Source organism: Lepidothrix coronata, unplaced genomic scaffold, assembly GCF_001604755.1.
Source record: "Lepidothrix coronata isolate B3197 unplaced genomic scaffold, Lepidothrix_coronata-1.0 Scaffold32, whole genome shotgun sequence".
Taxonomy (NCBI): domain Eukaryota; kingdom Metazoa; phylum Chordata; class Aves; order Passeriformes; family Pipridae; genus Lepidothrix; species Lepidothrix coronata.
The window spans coordinates 6,697,472-6,720,832 of record NW_016690212.1 but is presented as its reverse complement, the minus strand read 5'-3'; the positions used below and the strand labels follow the sequence as shown (position 1 = coordinate 6,720,832).

Below are 23,361 nucleotides of genomic sequence, written 5' to 3'. Positions count from 1 at the left end.
AGATCAAATAATTGAAATCAATGGAGAAAGCACAAGGGACATGACACATGCCAGAGCAATAGAGCTAATCAAGTCTGGTGGCAGGAGAGTGCGACTGTTGTTGAAACGTGGAACAGGCCAGGTCCCAGAATATGGTGGGTTTTTATCTTTACATTTTTCTATGTGCATGAACCTGTATAAATTAATTATTTTGTTTTTGAGTTAAGTGGCAATTGAAGATGTTTATATAGTGTAATTTCCTGGGGCATATTAAGTATGGGCTTAAGTGTTTACCTGAGTAGAGGTGGACTTACTCACACGTTTAAGTGTTTCCTTAGCCAAGACCATATATGTGTGTACATCACTGTCGCCTGCTGCCCTCCCGACACAGGCAATGGCTTGTAAGATGTGCATTGGAGGAAGCACTCTGAACCTTTTAGGGGACATCTCTGAGTGTGCTGGGAGTTACTGATTTGTCCATAAACTCTCCTTTTCTTCCTTTATTGGTACTTCTCTGTGCATTTTCAATCACAGCAGGTGATCTTGTTGCCATGAAATTGAGGGGCTCAGGTTGAGACACAAAATATTAACAGGAATGTACTGCTTTCTTTGACAACTTTACCCATTATATAATCTCCGACGATATACACGGATGATCAAGTAGAAGCCAATTCTCAATTAAAAAGGGGACTTTGCTCATTGTGGTGAGAAAACAGGATCTATTCGTCTCATATTTTGCTTCAGAGGGACTTTGGGGACTTTTTTGAGTATTTAAAAAAAGTGTAAGTCATTTAGATAATATAGAAACCTTATTTCATAACTGCAATGACAGGAAGTAAAAATAAATTATCCAAAGGTAATTTCAAAGACAAAAAGTTCTTTTTTAAAACTGAAATCAGGGTTTACTCTGAAATCAGGTTATATATTTACATAAGTTCTATGATGTGCACCTCTGGGCCTTATATCTCTCAGGAAAAGGGTTATTTTTTAATGAATAGTCCTTTACCTCTTTATGCTAGGAGGTCCAAAACTCTATTAAACTTTCTTACGTTACTTTTGAAGTTCCAGCATCCTTTCCCATTAGAATCAGAAATTACAGTAACATTTGAAAATTCAGAGTAATACTTGGGCTTAACTGTAGGTTCAGGTCAGTCTTTGTTACCAACATAAATTCGTTATTTCTCTTCATTAAGTCAGCTCCACCGAAAGTCAGTGCTTTCCTGGCTGTCAGTGCATATGGTAATTGCACCATTTTATTCTCTAAACTGGAGCTAATTCTGTGACTAAGCCAATACTTAGGACAGTGTAGGTATTTTTTCCGGCTTTCAAGAGCTTCTGATTAAGGCCAGAAAATGTGGGCCATAACCCACTCATCTGGTGATAAAGTTAGTGAATTATACTTTTGGTGAGTAGAAACGAAGCCAAAGTGGTTTTCAGGGGTTCTGATAAAAAGGTACTAAAACATTTAATATCCGGTGTATAATCCTTTCACAGAGTCCTCCAAGAGAATTTCAGATCATCTCCAAAACTTTTTTGTGGGGAGAGGTGGATCATTTTTAATGAAAGAACAAACAAGCATCCAGGACTGATAAAGTGATTAGTAATCCTTCTCAAGTAGCAGAACCATTTACCAACAGTTCTCCAGTTCCTCAGCAAACAATTTAACAGATCCATGAGGCTGCTATGAGCAAAGAATCAACTGTAGTTCAGACCCATTCCAAATCTTTCTTAAGATCCCAGTTCTGAATGGCACTTAAACAAAACCAAAATTGATTTCCATCGTTTATATAATCTTATAAATCTGTATATTATTCCAGAATCATAAGAAAATTTATATAGATGTAAAAAAATTTCAGTGTAAATAGCATTACTTTGGGAAAACAAATCTTCCAAAAGGTGTAAATGTGCACAAACCTTCCCTACCACAGAAGATCACAAGTAGAAAATGCATATAGAAAACCAGACACAGCTTTTAGTGCTAACAGAAAGAGACAAGGTGACTTTGCAGGATTGTTTAAAGCCAAGCTCCCCATTTGGAAAGGCATTTGGAATACTTGGCATTAGTTGAGTAAAAATGCAGAATACTGAAAAATAAAAGTTGCTCCAAACAAGTGCTGTTTAATCAGACCATTTTCCTACCTGCATCCCTAGCTTACAGATCCAAATGGGAGAACTAACTAGCTGTGCTTGAAAGTTCTTTGTCCTACTGCACTGAAAAAGTGTTCCGGAGTTACTTCAGACGTTGAAGTCCTCCCTTGGTCATTTCCCAAAGCTATGAGAAATACTCTACGAACAAGGTGCCCCTAAAATCCAACAGCAGCCTGCTTTAATTTTAAGTTAGAAACAGAAATTAACCAGCAGAAATGATTAATACTGGAGAGGCCACATCTGAAGAAGGTCATATCTCAAGGATAAGCCATTATGCTGCAAAGAACATCTGTTAGAGACCCCCAGAAAGAACATCCTTTCCAGATAATGGAAAACCAAATGCAGAGAAGACTGTGACATAAAATGTCAAAGAAGTTTGAGGATAAAATGGTTCTGAGAACAGCATATGGACTAGTCAGTATTTAGTAGCTCTCTTCCTGTCAGAATTTCACAGTTGAGATGTAATACAACTATGTCAAGCTCTTTTTATATTTCAAAATGGCTTTTTTTTTTTTTTTTTTTTTTTTTTAGCAAGAACATGTCAGAAATATTTTTTATTCTCATTAGGGTCCAGCTCTGGAGACCATCAGTGGGAAATAATACTTAGTTGAGCATAAAAATGCAAGGCTGGAGGACTGAGCTAGTAACAGGACTGCGATGGTGGTGTGTAGCAAAAGCCTAGGGAGAAATGTAATAACAGTGCAAGTGTAGCAGGGTCCTCTCCTGGATATTCTCTCTCAGTATCTGACAAGCAAAATGGTCAGGGACTTCCCAAGTCAGTTTTAGTAATGCTGCTTAAAGATCTTTCCAACAGCACCAGCATTTAGTTGCACAGCATTAAAAAGAGGAAACTTAAACCAACCAGCCCAAACCATCATATTATCGTCTTTCAGTCTCCAGCTTCTTGATTTTCCCTGTACAATACAATCAATTTTTAAATTTTAAATTTCAGTGCAAAGTTTCTGTTAGTACAAAATATGGTGGTATATATTTAAGTACAAGAAATATCAGTGTTTGAATGATGATGTGATTGACATCAGTAAATGCATTGTTAAGGGAAAATCATCAACGATAAGAAAGTGATCTGTGAAAGAAAAGAATGCGTATTGAAAAGAAGAAAGCACGCAGGGAAGAAACAAAGAACAAGCTCCTGGGAGGGTGTAAGTCTCCTGAATGAGTTATGTCAGTTTATAATGCCTGGAAATCTGTACATCTTGGAAAATTCTGACTGAGCTGAAGCACTATTCCAACCTAGGGTGAGAAATAGTGTGCTGCCAATGCATAATTTACCTCCACTCCAACTGCTGATTTTGCTTGAAAATAAATGCCAGAGATCCTAGAGCACTTCAGAGGTAGAAATCCCCTTGTAGCATGTATGGTATCATCAGAATGTAAGGGAACAAGCACAGATATGATTAATGCTCCAAAACAATCGCTGACTGCAGGGTGCAACAAAAGAAGCTTAGAAAACAGCTGTTTTATCACCCAGCATCTCAGAACATGTTTGCTGAGGGTAGGGATAGCCAGAGGAACTGTGCTTCCAATGAAGGTGAATTATTGCAGCTCATCCAAACCCGGAGACTATCAGCATCATGTTTCATAGCAAATAGTCTGCCAGCTTTGTTCTCCAGAGAACCAAGTCGTAGTAAGAAATCACATTACTGTGCAAGGAAGACTAGGAGTACTGCTGGGAATCCTGATCCTGAAACATACGTAATGCCTGAGAAGTCTGGCTGGAGAGAGTGTGAGATTTCATACATGTCACAGGACACAAAACTCACAGTCATCACTGTAGCACTGAGCACTTCTCAGACAGGCATTAAAAAATATTTGAATAAAATGACAGACCAAGACTTTCCTTGCAATGGCTGCCTAATTCCCTGTGTATGCACCTACCTAAGAGGTTACTGACTTTCAGCAGGAGCTACTGGGTGTGCAGCACTTCCAAAAATCTGCTGTATAAACATCATGAGAAGAACATGTACTTTGTATAGCCAAACACTGGGATGAAGTGCCATCCCTAAAAGTAAAATGAGAGAAAACTGTTCACAAAATCCCAAAATAGTAAAAGTAAAAAGGAAGTAAAACTGCAAATTAGTCTGTCTATCCAGCAATGAGTTCTGCAGGAGGTAAGTTACCTCTAATCAGCCTCAGAAAACTTCAGTTTTCTCTCAGAACAATTACTGTTTTCTCTAAATACCTTTGGAGGAAGGTACCTAGGAAAGCCTGGGATGTTTCATTCTCCATCCCAGCAGTCCTGGCAGCTTGCTTCTTCTGTCTTACTGCTCCTGGCCTTTCCTGACTGGAATTTTCATTGCTCACTGCTACATTAAAATATATAAGTACCTAGAAGTATCTGAAAGTAATGAGTCTATAATCAAATTACTGCAAACAGGGTAAAAAGGTGACGGCTGAGGCACAGTTAGCACTTGTAGATGGACTCTATCCCTCCTCCCTGCCCCGGATGCTTTCTGTCTGGCACTCTGGAAGGAGCAAAAAACACTGAATTTCACCTTCAGTGAAAGATGTGAGGAACATCTTCCTACTTTTGGGACTACAAAATCATCTTATCAGGTTTGATATCAGGTTTCTACTCAAGTTCCACTGTTTTAAGTTGCTTAAGAGCTCCTGCAGGAAGCAGGATTTTAGAGACTCCAGACCATTCACACTGAGATTTTGGAAAACTCTTCCATTGTCCTGTGCCGAAGTATGGATCTAGTCCTGAGTGTGCTAGCTCATGATACGATGCTAAAACGCACAGAGCCATGAGAACTGGAATCCTTGAGGTTTGGTGAACAAGGAATCTGTGTCGTGATGATGGTTGGTGCTTTATGGATTTACACAACAATGGTCCCTTTACCTCTCTCCCCCTGCTTTGTTTGGCTTTGTTAAAAGACAAACTTTTAACTGTCCTGGAGTTGAATTGTGTATTTTTGGAGTCTCTGTTGCTTCACACAATGCTAAATTATGTACACAACTCACCCCATGGGTTCATGAGACTCAGGTGATTTTACAGAACTAGAGTTTAGATTCAGTTTTGTCTATTTAAGGCAGGAAGAGTTTTGTATGCGAGAAGTAAAGTTTCAGCATACACAAATTGCTGGTTAACAGATAAAAGGTACAAGTTATTTAGCAGTAAGTCATTTCTGAAGGGCCTTGAAGAAACTCTTATCTCCTGTTTCAGCACTACCCCATCAACAAAACCAAAAAATGTCAGAGTTGATACCAATACAAGGATTTTTCATACAAATAAATTGGCACAGTTCTTAAATACTTTAAACCCTTTGCTTTTGATTTGTTATGACTCCTTCAGGAAGCACCTCAAGATGTACTCTATATCCATAGTCCAGGTCAATCTATGTCCTGAAATATATATGTACAGTAGTGTCAGTAATCCACTAATATTTAGACTTACAGCATGCTTATTTGTCTTAGCTTTACAGAAATACTTCTTTCCTGTTACATATAAGCTTTTTACTCAGTCGTTCTAAACTTACTAAGAATTTTCTGCTCTAACAATAGTAAAATGTCTTTATGTCACTGGTTCTGTTAATTCTAATGATTGGTCCTAGGCTGTTCCTCCCCTTCCTTTAGGAATGGTACCTTCCAGTCTCTCCATGTGCATGAAAAGTGACAAGCATGGGTCCCCATATTTCTACTTATTGGGCCACCCTAAAGACACGGTTTGTAAACTCTGCATGTATATTATCTTTCTAATACGCTTTTGTTTCTCACAACTGTTAATTGAGTATTTTCCAACTTTTTCTGACATGCTAGCTCACTTAATAGTTTCTACAGTATTCAGCTTTTCTTTCATAACTGATTATCTTAGACATCAAAGCAGCTATGAATTCTACAAGTGCCTTTTAATATCCTAAATAATGAGTTCTTCAAGTTACACTGCTGCTAGTGTAAGGAACACTGTCATAGGTCTGCTATATATCCACTTTTTCTCATGACAAAAATTTATCCTCTGAATATGACTTTTCAGGTAGAAAATCTTAACCTTTTGAGAATCAAAACCATAATTTTCCCTGTCTTTATGGCACTTGGCTTGCAAAAGTATTAATAATATGGAGGTAGAAATTAGATGCTGATCTCAAACAATATTTATATGCAGCCTCTTGAAGAAATAGCTAAGGTAAAAGTGAAGACTTTTTGGAACATGCTGTAAGGCAACACTCATTTTTTAAACGCCATGGTTATGCTGAATTCACACAAAGCACTTTGCTCTTGATTTCAAGCCATTTTCTTCATAGAATCAGGTCCAACTGCACAGATTGTTCAGATACATCTAATTTGTAATACAGAGTCATGGCCCAGATGTGATACCTGGAAAGTAAAGGAAAAGGAAAACCTATTTTTTCTATTTTCTTATTGATTGCTGTCATCACAGAAAACACAGAAGTGTTCAGATGCGTTCAGCTCTGTGTGCTGCTGACTTGCACAATGTAGTATATTTGCTACAATTATAAGGACAGTCTTACATGTTGAACTAGACAGATTGGAAATAGAAAAGGAGTTTTACTCAAAGGTGTTCTTCCAGCCTTTGAGGTTCAAGCAGCTCCCCCAGCGTGATGCCCACAGAATTCCTGCCCCCAGAACCCTGGCAGGAAGTTGTGCTTTAAGTTTTCAGTCTTGTGAGTGCAAATTCAGATAATGTAGTCAATTGCCTGCATGTGTTTCCCGTTAGAGCTTAATCTGTGTCTATAAATAAGAATTTTTTGAACACAGACACCTGCCTATACTTTGCTGCTGCAGAGCTGGGCACATATAAGGGTATTTGGAAATGTACCCATGTAGTTCAAGTGTGTATGTCACCATCAAAGACCTCCTAGCCACAAAGGGTAGAAGTGCGAATTGCACCATTCCTTGTACTCTCACCTTACCTCTGCTTTGTTCTTCACTAAATGTAGCTCAGAGAGATTGTGAGGTTGGATAACCAGGCTGACATTAGGGCCATTTTGCAAGTCCCAGTTGTCAGTTCAATGAACTGCAGTTCCAGCACAAATTCTATGTGTTCATAACCACAGCTTTCTGGGCATCATCTTTATTTGTCCTCCTGTAGCATAACATACACAGGAAATAAGTGTTTTTCCTAGAATAAATAGAAATGTAAATCCTCTATAAATATAGCTAAAGTTATTTTGCACAGTCACACAGCTGTGAATGGTTCTCATTATTTATTTGGCAGAAAGTGTTACAACAGAAATTTTTTCTCAGTAAAATGTACCCAGAAAGTCAAAAGCACTTTAGTTCTGGTCAACATCAAAACTGAAATACTTGATTGATAAAAAAAGTCATGTCAAATGAAAATATGTTTGTTATAAAATGTTTCCATTTCCTGTGTTTTTAATGCAAGTATTTGGAGGGGAAGGATTTTCCTAAAGAGCCTATCTTGATGGGGCTTATCCCAACCAAAAATGTGGCCAATTCATGAGATCACTGAGCAAGCAGTCAAATTTCCTGATGCAGAACAGATATATTGACCAATCTAGTATGCCTTAGGAGAGGCCCTACCATAACGTTATGAGCCCATATTTCACCCAAAGGAATTGTTCCATTTTGTATGAATAATCACTTCTGGAAGATGATCAGCAGGCTTACTTGAACTTAGATATAGCACAGGAGAGATGCAGGTAGTTTGGAAGGTACATGCTGATCAAGTGATACCTGCCTATGCTTCCTTGCACCATGGATTTGGTAGCCCTTACTAGTGACCACTGCATTTATACTGAAAAAAAAAATAGATTAAAAATTGGGATCTTATACTGTGGTTTTATTGTTTGAATATAGTTATATCCTTCAGAAATCTCCAGTCTGCAGTCTGATGCATTTTTCTGTTTCTTTCACTCCATTAGAATGTCTGAAGCTTTTATGTTTGTTTAATAAATGGCTAAAGCATCTTGGCCTGTACTTTGAAGATATTCCTGCCTTTTCAGAGTACTGAGCAGATGATCCCATTCATCCTATTTTTAATGCTCATTTTAGAAATCTCTAGAGCTGAGATTGGGTGTTATTCGAAACTTGAACTACCCTGTATATCATTCATCTGATGTCAGTGTAAAAATCAATAGCCATTTTGGAAAAGTGCCCTTTCTGTCTGTGACCACCTTGGTGGAACTGCAAACATTCATTCATATTCCTGCTGCATTTCCAATACCACCTTCTTATTTCTAGCAATACCAACTTAATTTCAGGAATCTGTGGTGTGTTAAAAAAAAAAACACACCATAACTAAATGAACCAATATACTGGTTAATAAAATTGGTCTACAACCATCAGGCAATTCGAATACGGGCTCCCAAAGGTTCTACAATGTTTTGTTGCTATGGGTAAAAACTATTCAAGGGCAAAATTGAATATTAAAACCTGCTTAACAAACATGTCTTTAGTATTTAATAGATATGTAGCAGCTGGCAGAAAAACAGAACATGCTTCTATTAAATAACAGTGGATGTGTATGTATAAGTGGGTGCCAATAGTTATTTCTGTCTTATAGCAAATTTCTATTTTAAAAGATATGTAGAACTCTTACATAGGTATCTCTTGATATAGAAATAGAAAACACAGTTTTGAAAAAAAGAGGGACACTTGGGAAGACATTTTCAGTTTTGGGGTAATGTTTTTGAGCTCCAGAAAATCACTACCTTTTCCTTACTTTTTAAATGCAAAAATACTGGGTCCTTTCCATAGTCCTAAACATTCTTTAGCAATTACCCTCCCAGTGGCTTTGGCCAGTCTATCTGAACTACCCTACCCCAGGCTTCCCCCATCTGTATAACAGGGATAGTAATATTTACCTACCTATCTCATGGGAGTGTTATGGGGATTAATTATTTAATGCTTGAGAAGCACTTTAAAGATTAAAATTCCTAGTTGACTGCTCAGTATTATTATTAAAGCAGAACCTCACTAATCCACACTCATTATAATCCACACCAAAATTGATAGTGTCCCCCCACATCTGAGCAAAGATTTAATAATAAGGCTGTTGAGCAAGTTCTCTTATTACTGAGGCTTAATTATCATAATATAATATTCTGGAGTAGATTTACTAATATGGTGTAAAGTGTAGATAATTACAGCTAAACTCCAGTGAATAAAACAGATGAACAAATATTATCCCTGGTTTTGCTCACATAAAGTGGCAAGCAGACTTACCAGTCAGTGAGAGGAAAGTCCCACCCACAAATCTTTTTCTAACATTTCTTTTCATGACTTCCTGTATTTCCATCCAGATGACAATACTAGAAGATAATACAGGACCTGAAAGAACACAACCATCCCTCTGTCTCCACAGCATCAGTTTTTTCTTTTCTTCCTGTAATCCAGATAAATAGGGAAAACAGGAATTTGGTAACACTTCCTGTGTCTTTGCAGCTTGCTACAGGATTAAGTCCAGTCTTCTGTTGCAGCATAATATCCCAGAAAATTCCTCTCCTGCTGCTCATTTCACAGTCCCTCGCATTTGCCTCAAGCCCCCAGTTTATAATAAGACTTCATCACTCCAACTTGTTCTTAAACATAGTTAGCTTCCCTACATATCTGCAGTGGTATCCTTGCCACAGAAAGCTGTGAATAGAAGGGAGCAATATGAAGGCACAATACAGGAATATTCCTGTACCATCCAATCAAGATGTATCAGAAAAGCCTTGCCAGTAGCCTGATGCTGTGATGCCCAAGACTAAATTAAACTAACAGGGCCTCTCATGACTTCTTGTCATTGGCATCAAAAATAAGATGAATATAAATGATCACACAGAGAGTGTCACAAAAAAGCTGTTATTCCAACCATTAGTGAGGTGAAGGCAAGCTATGTCCATGGAGATTTGCAATTGGTCTTACCTCTGCCCTTCTCGTTCCACCGTCCCAGAGTGCAACTCCTGGATGATGCCTTGTGGCCCATCTGCAGGGAAAGGTTAGCAGAGGTCGTGGCCTCTATCAGATTTCTCATTGCTTGTTACTCCTAGCTTGGGAAAAAACCCTTAGGAAATGAAATGCATGTGTTTTTTTACTTTGACAGTATGAGGTAACTGTGATTCTCCAACCGATGCTTAACAAACATGACCATAGAGCATGTTGTATTTTGTTGAGCAACAGCAACACATATGCAACCCAGAATTTTGAACATCTGGGTTTTCTAACACCATATAGTTTGTGTTTACTCATTAGGAGCTGAATATTGCAACGTGACATTCATTTTTGTGTGCACTTCCATCTCATTATTCGGTTCTCAGATAAATTTGTTTCAGTGTCCCAGAGATATCAGATACCACAACAGCCCCGACAGCAAGTGTGGTCCCAGGGTCAGCTCTGCACCTTCACTGTCTAGAGGCCCTAAACTACTTCTACAGCTTCTACCCTAAGCAGAACACGACTACTGGTTCATGAGCTTTGTGCCCTGAGTTCAAACTAGGTTGTGTGTTTTGCTTAAGTTCCTGCTGAGCTTGTAAGTGAGAACCTCAGTGCCTGCCAGAAACAACTGTCTAGGGACATTTCATATACAGTCAAAAGGCTCTGACTTCCTCACTTATTAAGTAAATTTTATATATTATCTACATACTTTTAGTAGTGACAGCTATTTATTGACCTGACAGAATGTGTTGCCTACTGTTAACACTCATTTTAGCTGTGGTAATTAATAATTTTAATATTTAAGTTTAATTATATGTGTAATATCCAACTCTTCAATTATTCAGTCTCTGCAGAATGTTTTTCATTAATACCACACATCCTATTAACATATTTATGAACACCTTTTATGACTTAATGTGGCTTAATTCTATTAATAAAAACTAATTTTAAAGTCATTATCTTTTTTAATTATACACTAACTTCCCATGTAGATTTTCCAGCTCCAGCATGGCTCTGGAAGAGAACCACTGAGGTTTCTGCAGTTCTACTCTACTGGCTGACCACACAGAAAAAAATAAAACCTTCTTTACTGAAGGGATGAGTTTCTTTTACCTGAATAGCTGTGATCTGATAAATATGTGAGATGATAAATATATGAGTGGTCACAAGGACCTAGTGAATGATAATGTGTGGTTAGGGCAGCATCACTCAAGACTAGCACTTAAGTTATCCACAGACTTAACATTGCCACTGCAGTGAGGAGTTTGCAGCAGGAGATAAAAGCACTGTACAGGCTGCAGCTCTTCATTTCAGCTTCTTCAGTATTACTGAGTAATCCTGCAATATTTATACAGATAGATTAACTTGATTCAAGGAAAAATCAAATCTGCCAAATTCACTCAGATAACTGAGCGTGATGATTTAAATATTTAAAGGATAGGATTGTTTACTATATCCATATCTATTGAATAAACTAAACTGGGTCTTGGAATGAGAATGTGTACTCATAATCATCTGGCCTTAAGATTCACAGCCAGAAGACTATTACAGGAATTTAGTGTGGCAATGGTGACTGAGAAATTAGTAAACTGATTCACTAAATTAATTTACCTGTTTCTCATAGTTTACTAATCTTTTTCATCTGGTCTGTCAAACAAAGAAAACCAAGTACTTTGCTGGTAAACACAACCTGTTTGTAAGTGTGGCTCTTTATTTTTTTCCCTCTCCCATTCTGTGCTTTGGCTAACTTTTCTCTGCACAGAAAAATTACCCTTTTCCATTCTTGCTATTGCAAGGGCAGTGTTAAATCTCAACCCTGTTATAAGGTGTAACTGATGTTGTTGGAGAGATCCAAACGATGTAGAGATTGGGTGCTACTACAAAATCACAAGAAATTGCTTATGGATGTGATTTATTTTTAAGTGGTGAACAATGGCAGAGTAACACAAAAAAGCTGGTATTCCAACCATTAATGAGGTGAAGGCAAGCTTTGTCCATCGAGGGATTTGCAATTGGTGCTGCCTCTGCCCTTCTTGCTCCACCATCCCAGAGTGCAACTCCTGGATGATGCTTTGTGGCCCAGCTGCAGGGAAAGGGCTAAGGCAGCACCCCAAGTCCCGGAGACATCCAGTCCACTGCTCTCCAGGGCAGAAACTTTGAGAGCTTCTGAATTCATTAACCGTCTCCTGTATTAGGCTGAAATGTCTCAGGCCGCTTACTTGCAGTGGCCTGTGTTTGCTAAAAAGGGCCTGATGTGGGATCATGGGCATAGATCTCTGTGTTCATCCACTCAGCTTCAATCCACAGCCTCCAAAAGGGCTTCCCATAAGGAGCTCCCCAACACTGGTTGTGTACATGTTCAACAGAAGAGCCCACATCTATTTCCAGAGGTCTTTTGAGACACTTCTCTATGACTGTGAGGCAATTAAATTATTATCTCAAATGGTAGGGACAGTAAAATACTGATGAAGCAGGACCATAATTAAAGAACTAACTCAGGGAAAGGAATTTACTGAGAATGTCCTGGGTATAATAATGTAGGATCAAAGCCAGTGCAGAATAGGAATACGAACTCTCCAAGTCAGATCAATCACTTCCCATGTTTCTTTGTTAACCATATTTAAAGAATATGTTACATAAAAAATTGAAAAGTGCTTTCATCCATAGTGCTTGCTACAGATTAAAGCAAACACAAATCAATGTGTGTGGCTTTCTTGTTTCATGAAAACATTCCACATTTTTCTAAAGGATTTTTAAATTTTTTTCCTTACAGAATACAGTTTTGCTTTCTCTGCCCCAAGTTTAAATTTTCCCTTTCTCTCTGTTCCCTTAGCTCGAAAACCAAGCAACATCTCTTGAGCTTCTCTAGATTTGGTCTTTCAAGCATAGCTAACAATCTGCTCTTTCTGAATTGTTGTAGTAATTCTCAAATTAGATCTCTGAACATGAAAGCACTTGTCTAAAAAAGTCTATGCCAAGTACAGAAAAGGTAATAAAAGTGAATTTTACCTAAGTTGAGATCATTCAAAGCCTCATCAGATGGCCCTTGCGAGGACTCTGTGTAAGGACCATATCTGCTGTAAAAATATTTAGGGCATCTTCCATTTAATAATTAGGTAAAGTATACAATGGAAAATGGATATAATGAATCCAAAGAAACTAAATTGTTGCTCATCAGTAATGATCAGTAACATGAAAAGAAGTAGGGCATCAGAGTATCAATGGCACTGGGAACTGAGCCAAGCAGGATGTAGAGTTGTGCTTCCCAATGTTGGAATAGGTCAGTGACTGAATTTTCTGGACGTAAAATTAAACATCATTTACAGTGACATCTCTTCAGTGCTTGTGGACGTCTGTAGAAGCCATGCCACCAATAGAAGTTGTGGTGCCCATCTCTTCCAGTATTTGACCAGTGACAAAAATAAAAATACGTAATGACTTTGGTGACAGAAAGACTTGTTTCATACTCCAAATGTCAGTCTTTCTTAATGAATCATTCTACTTTTGTGAAAATGCTGAGTACAAAATTTAAAAGTAAAACATGTTGGGACTGAGATGCATGTTTGTTTTCCTGTAATTTTTCATGGCTTTGTTAACTAAGTCTGGTTACCCTGACCAACCATCCTCAAACCTTGCAAAGACAAATGTGTCAAGCCAAAAAAACCCAAATTACTAGAAAGCAGAAAGATTCTACTCTTGAGCAAAGCTACATTTAAAGTTACATTTATAAAATTCTCTAAACATCCAGAGTCTCCATGAGTCACCAGTCTACTAAGTACAAACAGACAAGCAGTATAATGAGTGGGGTTACCTTGAGATAGCAATGAATTAAATTAGATTTTCATTGCAAAAGAAACAAAACTTCAAAATACTAAACTGATCACTTAAATGCATGTGAGGGAAAGCAGAAGTAGTTCATATACTAAAAAAACTGAATATAACCTGGATTTATTTTTGTAAATGTATTTGGAATGTGTGTCATTTCTGTACATAGAATTATCACTTTGCAGCCATAGCACACTACCATCATAGCTTAGAAAACCATAGCAGCAGTGCTAATGATGGAAAGGCTATCCCACTTGGATGTGTCCACCCTGATTGACCAAACAAAGGACCATATCACAGCAGAAGGTACCTAAATCCATTGAGGTTTGCTTCCAGAGCTATTGGTGTTCAGGGATCTGAATGGGGATTTCATTGAAAGGGGAGACAAGTAAAGTGTAATTTTAAACTAAGCAAAGTGCAATTTGTGAGAAAACATTTGCATAGCATATTGAATAATTAACAAGAAGTGCAAGTTTATAGCCAGAAGTACAGGCAGCCTGTAAGGTGGGGGCAGAGCCCATTGCCAACGCACTTTCTGGGAGAGGCTGGGGGTAAGGGTGGAATATAGTGTCACGTTTCCATAAAGCTGATAGCTGGACAGAAAGTACCAAGGGTTCTTCTAACCATCAAAACCTTAGAGAATCATTTATTTCATGAGACAAAGGGTGCCGTATGTCTAGATTGTGGAAGTTCCAGGATAAAAGATTAAAGATTCTTTACATATTCTGAAATATCCCTCCTCAGAGAGTGTTAAAGAAAAGCTGCAGGAGACCAATGCAATCAGGAATATCAAAGACATGTCAAGCTATAATGAGAAAGAGCCAAATGCATTCCTGGTGTAACACTGCCAACATTAGTGGATACTCACCAGGGGACAATTTGTCCCATTTTTCTTATTAGCAGCATCTGTAAGAACTGTTTGCTACCTCCTGGCAATCCATAATTTCAGACAAAAAATGGGGCGGGGTGGGGGGGAATAAAGCATCGTATTTTTTATTTAATCAAAATCTCTTTGATTCCCTAGGAAAATAATTCTGGGAAGATATGAGAACAGCTGCTTAGACATTGCAGAAAACATTTCATTCAGACTAATGAAAGCATTCAAAGCTTTAATATATTGTACATTATTCACATAATTTGAAAATTAAAAAGACAGAGATTTTGTACATAAGTAATAAAATGTGATATGATTTTTACTCTTAACATTACTATGAACTATTCAATAAATTAGTATTAATAATTTATTGATAATTATATCAAATGAAAAATCACACGTCCTTGATAAACTACCAAGCAATTATTTGAAATATTTTGATGTTAGGGGAGAACCTATCCACAAATCAGGGCTCCAACCTCTTTTGACCTGAGATCCTGACAGAGTAGATAAGCATAGCAAGACTAGACTTGACAGAATCTTAGAAAGGCAATATGTAAGGAAAATATAAGTAATGTAGGAAGTTAAATAAACTTATCAGGAGGCTGAGCTCTTTTCTCTGTCTTAGTACCTAGGCAATGCTCAGAAATTAAGATGGGCAGAGCTCTCTTCTCCATTAGCAGTAAAGCCAGGTTTCTTTTGTTAGTGATTCAGACATAAGACATCAGCAAGCACTGAATCCAGGTAGAAGAGTGAGCTTTAGTTAAGAGAGTATCAAATAGACACATGAGAGTAGTGCCCCCGTTTCCATTCCATTGAACATGTGTAGGCTGACATAGCAAAACAAATAATTCGTGTATGTGGCAGTTCTACCTCAAACAAAAAAACCTTTCGATGGAAAACTGCTGCTCCTGGTGTTTTCCCCTCGTCACTCTTCTTCCAAAATGGCTGTGTTCATCTCCTACTTGTCCTCCCACACACTCAAGATCTTGTGTCTGTGGCGTCTCTTACTCAGTTAGCAATTTACTCCTTGCCTGGGAGTTATGCAAACCAGGTCATAGGTGAGTCATTCTTACACATCCCATGGAGAAGTGCCACCAACCCGCATGACAGTAGCTTGTGGGACCTAAAAACCACCCAGAAAACACCTACTAAATTACACCAAATGAAATGCTATCACAGTGACAGATTATGGTGCTGCTCATTTGTTTTGTCTAAATTAGTAGGTCAAGGGAGATTTTATCCCTTCAAGGAAGGGAGGAAGGCATCTATTAGCCTTCAGTGAGATGTATACCTTTGAAAAACAATTTCTCTCACAATAAGGATGTTATCCATGGTGACAAAGTCAGAAACAAATTTAAAACTACATTGTCCCTAACTCTCCCCAGAAGTTTCAACTGAATGTGATATCCTTCTCATATGCTTGCAAGTTGTTTGGGCATTAGTAGTTCATGCTCTATTAAACAGTTCCTCCCAGAGGTAAAAGGATAAAAAAATAAAATTGGTGCTCTGTCTCTGGTTTAGAATGTTTACAAAATGCTTTGAGATGTGTTGGAATAACAGACAGTAAAAGTAGGTTATGTTCACAATTAACATAAAGGTTTTATAAAAAACTTTAGATCAACAGAAAAAATATTCTGAAATATTAATAACCTTTCCAAAATGCAGCTAGAACCTGAGTATAAGCATAAAGAGAAATTATTAGTTCAGCTGCTCTGCAGGATAACATTTTGCATTTTTCTCCTGTTTGTATTAGTTATGGAAAAGCAATCATTTTAGTGCTGGTTGAACAAGTCCAAATGAACCCTTATGGCTTGAACACAGCTCTTTAAAAGGTTTTTCTTTTGAGCAACAAATTACTTATATTACTGCACTTTGCGCTACTCTGGTAATTTTTATATTTTCCCATAATGTTCAAACATTAGAGGGAAGTCGCTTACAATACCCTCACATCAGTATTCTCCTCACTAGCGAGTGACATATTGCAACAATAGCTTATTGACATTAACTTCTACTAAGGCTGAGGATGACTTTCTACATAATGTTGTTTCATTTGAAAGAAAAAGCAGGTTAGGTTGGGTTTGGCTCTGTCAGTTTGATGGTACTTAAACCTTAAAGAACGTCGTTTGGTTCTTACTTGCAAGTGTTGTATTGCTACAGAATATAAATGATAGTTTTATTTCAATTTTTTTCCCCAACCACTGGAAATACAGACTATTTTAAACATACTGCAGCCAGTGACCCATCTGGGATTCTCCTACAGCCAAAATTCCCTTAAAGTTGTGGCTACCAGTTTTCTTGTTTAGTTGGCCAACTTGTCCTTTTTTTAGGGTTTTCTGGGGGAGAGATAAGATCCAGTAATGCAGTAATGCATATAATATGGCATATTCTAGTTTATAGATGCCTATATTTCACTATATATATTTCATGCCTATATATCACTATACGTAAGAGATACACTGCTTCACTTTTGTTGAAGTACACTGTAACCTGCTACGATTTCTCACTGCAACATTTGATTGTTTTTCTGCCCCCTTTAAAAAAAGAAAATATAAGAAAAAAAAAGAAACTTGTCTAGGAGGACAGCCCATTAATAAATCAGTTCTCTCATCTCTAGGGAATAAAATAGCAGGCCACTCACCCCCAGGTCTCTTCCCCTGAGCGTCCCAGAAATAACTGGTACCATATTGTCCTTCATGCCTCAGAGGAGTCACAAGAGGTGTTTTTTCCACCATTTTTCTCAATGGTGGCCTATCTGGTTTGTCCTCCCTGAGGAGGAACAGCTGATTTGAGCATAGTGGCACATTTTCCACAGAGGCAATCTTGTTACCTGAAAGCATCTTGCTGCTGCAGGCCATTTGGTGTTTTTACTGGTGTACAGCTGATACTACCCAAAGTAACAAGCTATTTCTGTAATCAGAAGCTCTCAAAAACTAGGACAAGACTGGATAATGGCCCACTACTCTTCACTGCCATTCAGTGAAAAACAACATCTCATGGACAACTGGGAAATAAGACTGTAATTAAGAAATATATTGGTCAGGCCAACCCTCAGCACCACCTCTACCCTCTGGACAAGTGTCAATGCCATGAAAAGTACAAACTTAATTTTCTAAAGCTCGGGGTGGCTTCTTCAGAGCTGGCTCAGGTACCTTGCTAGTGAACGCAGGCGGCTTTATGCTGAGACCCAGGATAGTTTTAGTGACTTGAGCCCCATGTACAGTCCTTGATTCAAGTGTTAAACAGAATGGGATCCCATGGATTTCAGATCGAAAAAGAGCCAGGGTAGGCTCTGCGCCTCCCCCATCAGGCACAGGCTGTGGTCTTGTACCAGGGTAGTGGTGTTGAAGAGCAGAAGTAAAGAACAAGCCCATCAAAGTCGATGCTTTCTGTAGGCAAACTCTTAGGAGCTGATCACTCTACATCCATGAGCCTTCCTTTTATCTTTTTCTTGCTCAAGTGCCAAGCAGGGAGCAGATGGTACATTACTCAGCCTTAACTGGAGGGTAAGAAAGTGTGATTTCTTTTTTTTTTTAAATTCAGTTGAGACCCTCAGCCCATTTAGATTCCCAGCTCAAGGTTTATTTGTCTTACACAGAACGTGTACTTTCTATCCCTCTCAAATGCTAATCTTCTCCACACATATGCTCATTATGCAAAAGCATATGACAGATACCATCTGGGAAAATAAATAGCTCCTCAGCTAACAGTGCTGCTCCTTCCCTTTACGTCACCCCCCTCACTATTGTCTCTCCTATTTTTATCTGCAAGACAGCAATTACTCAATCCAACTATTAACTTAAAAGTGCCATTTTAGTCAAGCAAGCCACAGATCCCAGGCTGGGCAGTAAAACCCATTCTATTTTTCAAGATGGGCATCCTCATGAAAATTTGAAAGCAGCTGTAGCACTGAGAAAAATACACATTACCTTTCAAAGGGCAGTTGATATTACTGAGAGATACTAGTCCTGACCTGCAGAAGTCCATGCTTGTTTTTTTAGCTGGGTGGTTACATTTTGTCCTACATGAAATATGCAGCTCTTGCCAAAAGTTCCACCTTGTTTCCATGGATTCCTGTGATAGTCCTTTGTCTCTGACAAGATTATTGCTCATACCGTTCAAAGACAGGCAATGGTGCTAAACAGAGAATGACATAAGCCAAGTTCAGTGATTTCTCTAACCTCTATGTAGATGGGTAAGAATAGGAGTCATGCTGTCATTAATCATGATGGATTCATTGTCTGCCAGAATGTTAATCAAAAGAAATTAGGATGTATATGCATTAGAAAGGCATCTCAGAATATTCTGATTTTTACCAGTGGATTAGGAAAATCATTGCAATTCAGCAAAGGAGATGTCTATTTATCGAAATTAAACAGGATCTGCATGATCCAACCATATTGTGTTGAGGCTAAGTAACCAGGGGAAATTCAAAATGCACAACCAGGAGACTCAGCGGCTGACACTGTGATATAAAGGCAGAGCTTTGTAAGTACCCTATAAGAATTGTGGGGCCATAAACACTGCAATATTATATCTGTTTAGAAAAAATATGAGACAGAATTCAATGATGACCTTATCTGAGCTACAAATTCTTGTCAACTATTATATGCTTGTAGGGCCATGTTTAATAGATGGCAGATAGTCTTTATCATTTGTCCTCAGAGACAGCGCTGATATTGCCCAGCTAAGAAATCCATTATAGAGCTACAAAAGAGGCAATTTGGTTTCATGAGCACGTGCCTTTATTATTTTAAGAATAATTTAACATAGGCAGAGGAAAGCAGAACCTGTGTGGAAAAAAAAAGACCAGGGTTTTCAGCATTTGCAGTTACGAGCTTCTTACTTCTCCTGAACTTTTTTTTTGGTGGAGACATTATTTTTGTTTTCCTCCCTATTGACTCCACTGGGAGTTTCACCTCACCTGAAACAGAGGGGTTTAAGTCTGGTATATGGTTTGGTTATCAGTGTTGCTTAGAATACATGTGCATGTGCAATACACACCCTGTGCTGCTGAATACACCCTCAACTCTCTTCTCTTTGTTGTTACAACAGACGAACCAAACTCCTGGAGTGCTCCCTCTGCCACCTCCCCAGGTCTGCCGGAAGTAGCTCTTTCCCTCGAAGACATAATCTCACCATTATCTTCATCACACATAGCCCCACCCTCTGACCCTTCTCACCAGATAAGCCTAGAGCCAACATGGGATATCAAGAGGGAACATGATGTAAGGAAACCAAAGGAGCTTTCGGTGAACGGTCACAAAAAGAAAAGGTTAGGAGAACAAAGAGAAAGGTCAGCAAGTCCTAAAAAGGTAGACAGGTCAAAGCATGAAGAGGCTTCTTGGAAAGGATATTCAGAAAGCAAAAATAAGACCACTGATGGTGGCAGGCCCACCTCAGAAAGCAAAGCGGTGGGACACAGCATTATGATCGAGGCTGGTGCAAGAGAGCACGTGTGTGCTGGAACCAGCAGTGATGAACAGTTTGGGAGGGTGAGGAAGCCAGAAAGCAAGAGAGGAGGATCTCTTAGCAAAAAAGAAGATCACAGATCCACAAACATCAGTGAGAAGAAGTCAGCTGCAGCATCTGACCATGTCAAGATCGATACAGGTGCTACCAAGACGTACAGTAGCAACCGCTGCAGCTCGCCTGGAAGTGATATGGACCACAGCCAGAGGGAGCCTGATGGGAAACCCAGCGAGTTCCCCAGGAAGGGACATCTCCACTCCATTAGCACTCGCAGCACCAACACCACAGTTCGAAAGGCAACGGTCTCCCCAGGGCCATGGAAAATACCTGGCTCAGATAAGCTACCTAGCGTCCTGAAGTCTGGTACTTCTGCCATGAGCAGATAAGCAAGGGACTGTTGCCCTCTAACTGTCTCAAACTGACGCAGAACATTCTTCTTAGTTTTTGTCTCACATTGGTTTGTTTTAATTTATTTTAACTATCACACATATACACAAAGCATTGAGGAATGAAAACATTAGTGTGTAATTCCATGACAATGTGCACAGTATCTAATAAGTTCAAAAGCATATAGTCAACACGGAGATTTAAAATCGACCCTAAAGTCCCAGTTCCATTTTAGGGACTTTGGCAGCTATGGAAGAAACCAAAACACTATGAAGGACAGTACATCAGAGAAGGATAGTGCAGTGTAGCTTTAGCATTTTTTTCCCACTGCATGAAGGACTTGGATTTCATTCAAACTTTATATCAAGAAACTGGAACAAGTTAGAGCAATCACAAACTGGAACATCGCCTTAAATAAAACTGCACGGAGCAAGCTGAAAGCGAGAGAGGATCTTTTCGTGGAGCTAAAATGTTGTAAATAAATTGTTCTCGACATATCTAGACAGGGGTTAAAGGGTTTCTTTGAAGCATCTTTCGGGACTGTACACCCATGACACGTCTCCACTGTTAACGCTTTGGGATAGTCCACGTGGTACCCCGTAGCATAGTTCACTGGGAGCTAAGGGAGGAGTGGGGAATCCAGTGGATTAGTTTCTGTGATACCATTTCTACTGCCATTTTTGTGAACAAACCATGTTTCTGTACATTGGAAAGGAGTTAGGGTGGAGTTGTATTTGAAAATTATTCTCAAAAGCGATTTATTACAGGTTCCCCAAGTACTGTGAGGTAGCACACAAATCAATTGGTCAGGCTCAAACCCCAGATGTCTGCAAGGCCCTTGTAATGAAAGGAGGAGTGCTACAGAGAAAAAGCTGCAGTTTCCTTAAGGAAAGGCCTTTCCTTCCTGCAGAAGATGATAGCATCACTTATCAACAGTGCTTTGTTTCATACCCATCCACATTTATTTAGGACACTATCACCTTTCATCCCCTCAGTTTGGCAGAGCAGGTGCCTTTCAGGCACATGTAAACAATAATTAGACTGGTTTCTGAAATACAGTTGTTGGTGTCCTCATTCAGTAAATTCAATATATTTCCATTTTTAAAATGGTTTCCATTTTATCATTTTTTCCCTTTCTCAAATTTTTTTTCTTTTTGTCTCTTTGTTTTTATCTTTCTTGCTTGTCTGTTTTGAATTTCAAGCCTTAAGTGCCAGGTAAACATTCCAGTCTGCCTTCACAGGAAATAACTCCGAGTTCAGTCAATCAGTCATTATCTTGTTTCAAAAAGATGCGTGTGTGTCTGTGTAAGTGTGCATATGCTTATTCGTCTGTCAAAATTAAAACAAAATCCTGGGCAATAATACATTGGTAATTTAAAAAAAAAAAATCATAAAGCTAAGTACTGTCAAAAATTCGTATTTAAAAATTATTGTTCACTAGCAATCTTAGTTCCTCACATGCTCTGCTGAAAAACTAGATTGAGATTGGCTTTGTTCCAAGAAATTAGCACATTACTGTATGTCTCAAACATTGCACTGGACTGTGAAATTTATAGACATGTTTCTTCCTGTCCAATTATTTGAAAAGCCTCAAGTCAAGGATTTTGCAGCTTTCAAACTTTTTTTTTTAGAAAGAAAAATCCATTTATAATTTCTAAAAAAGCACAAGTCCATGTAGCTGTTTATAAAACTCTTATTTAATGGGAAAAAATAAATCTTTAAAAATAAATCTTTATCCCCTGAACTAGAATCCAATATAATTTGCCATTAATTTATTGAATCTGATTTTGGACAATGCTTCTGTAGTGTAGATGCACGTCCCAGTATCTTATTTTTATGTATAAAGAAAGCAAACAATGAAATCTGAAAAACAGTTGAGATTATGCTTGCATAAACTCTAATTTGCACAGTTCACAGCTACTCCTTGTGCAGTAATTGCTTTATGCGGCTGTAATCGATAACCTGTGAAGACAGCACATCATCTAAACCCCATTCCAAATAATATTTCTGTGTAGTGTTAGCTGTGAATTTACCCTGTACAGCTCTATCTCTATAAATATAATTCCATGTATTAATAGTCACAGAAAGGCTGTAAGTGAGCAACTATTTTTATGAAACGCACCACTATGGATAAATTAACTTTTACAGAAATCTTGTTTACTGTATGATATTCTAAACCACTGTCAAATAAAATATATATCCAAAAATCTTTCTTTTTTCAATTGTATATAGTCTGTGTTAATTTTGAGTAACAAGTGTTACCCTGAGAAACAATCATTTTCATGCATATAAGCAGAGTTAATTAGCTACTGCCTTACAAAAAAGGAAATGATCCATTTGGATTTCTTATTTCCAAAGAATGGTACAATTTATGAATATACATGTAGGTGACCAAACAAATTCCATAATGGCAAGTTAAGGCCTATGAGCTACACAGACACAGAGAAATGTATTCCTTGGTGGAGAAGCCTAAACTCTTATTCTCTTTCCAGTCCCAGGAGACATAGGGGTAGTAGACAGACTCCCAGCACTGAGAAACAACTTCTGAGCATACACTTTATAAAAAAAAATAATCTGAGCATATACCATATTTACCACAGAAATCTGGCAGTTCTAACTAGCCCTAGGAAGGTTTTATTGACAAGCTGAATGAAAGGGGCATAATTGCATTTCCAGTTTACTTTGCAGAGATAATGTCTTAGAAAACACCATAAGGGTATAAAAATATTGGTAACCAGACAGTCTTCTGGGGCTGAATACACTCCTCGTTGAACAGAACAGAAAAATGCTCCTTACCTTCAGTTACGCAAAACAAATCA

General features: G+C 38.3%; 1 protein-coding gene across 2 annotated transcripts; it reads left to right on the top strand.

The window, feature by feature from the left end:
* On the top strand, positions 1-22,749 carry LOC108495642 (membrane-associated guanylate kinase, WW and PDZ domain-containing protein 2-like). Of its 2 annotated transcripts, XR_001874180.1 has the most exons (3): positions 1-134; positions 5,722-5,810; positions 19,739-22,749. XR_001874180.1 is itself a non-coding variant. In XM_017811584.1 (2 exons), the coding sequence occupies exons 1-2, from the start codon at positions 41-43 to the stop codon at positions 20,539-20,541; spliced, it is 897 nt and encodes a 298-aa protein (XP_017667073.1). In that variant the 5' UTR covers positions 1-40; the 3' UTR covers positions 20,542-22,749. The 2 variants fall into 2 exon arrangements, 1 of the variants encoding a protein (XP_017667073.1); XM_017811584.1 differs by lacking the exon at positions 5,722-5,810.
* The last annotated feature ends 612 nt before the right edge of the window (positions 22,750-23,361 follow it).

Excerpts from the sequence above, each read along its gene's own strand:
- LOC108495642 (XM_017811584.1), top strand. The coding sequence starts at position 41 with ATGACACATGCCAGAGCAATAGAGCTAATCAAGTCTGGTGGCAGGAGA. Across the intron at positions 135-19,738 it reads AGGCCAGGTCCCAGAATATG|ACGAACCAAACTCCTGGAGT; the intron begins GTGGGTTTTTAT and ends TTGTTACAACAG.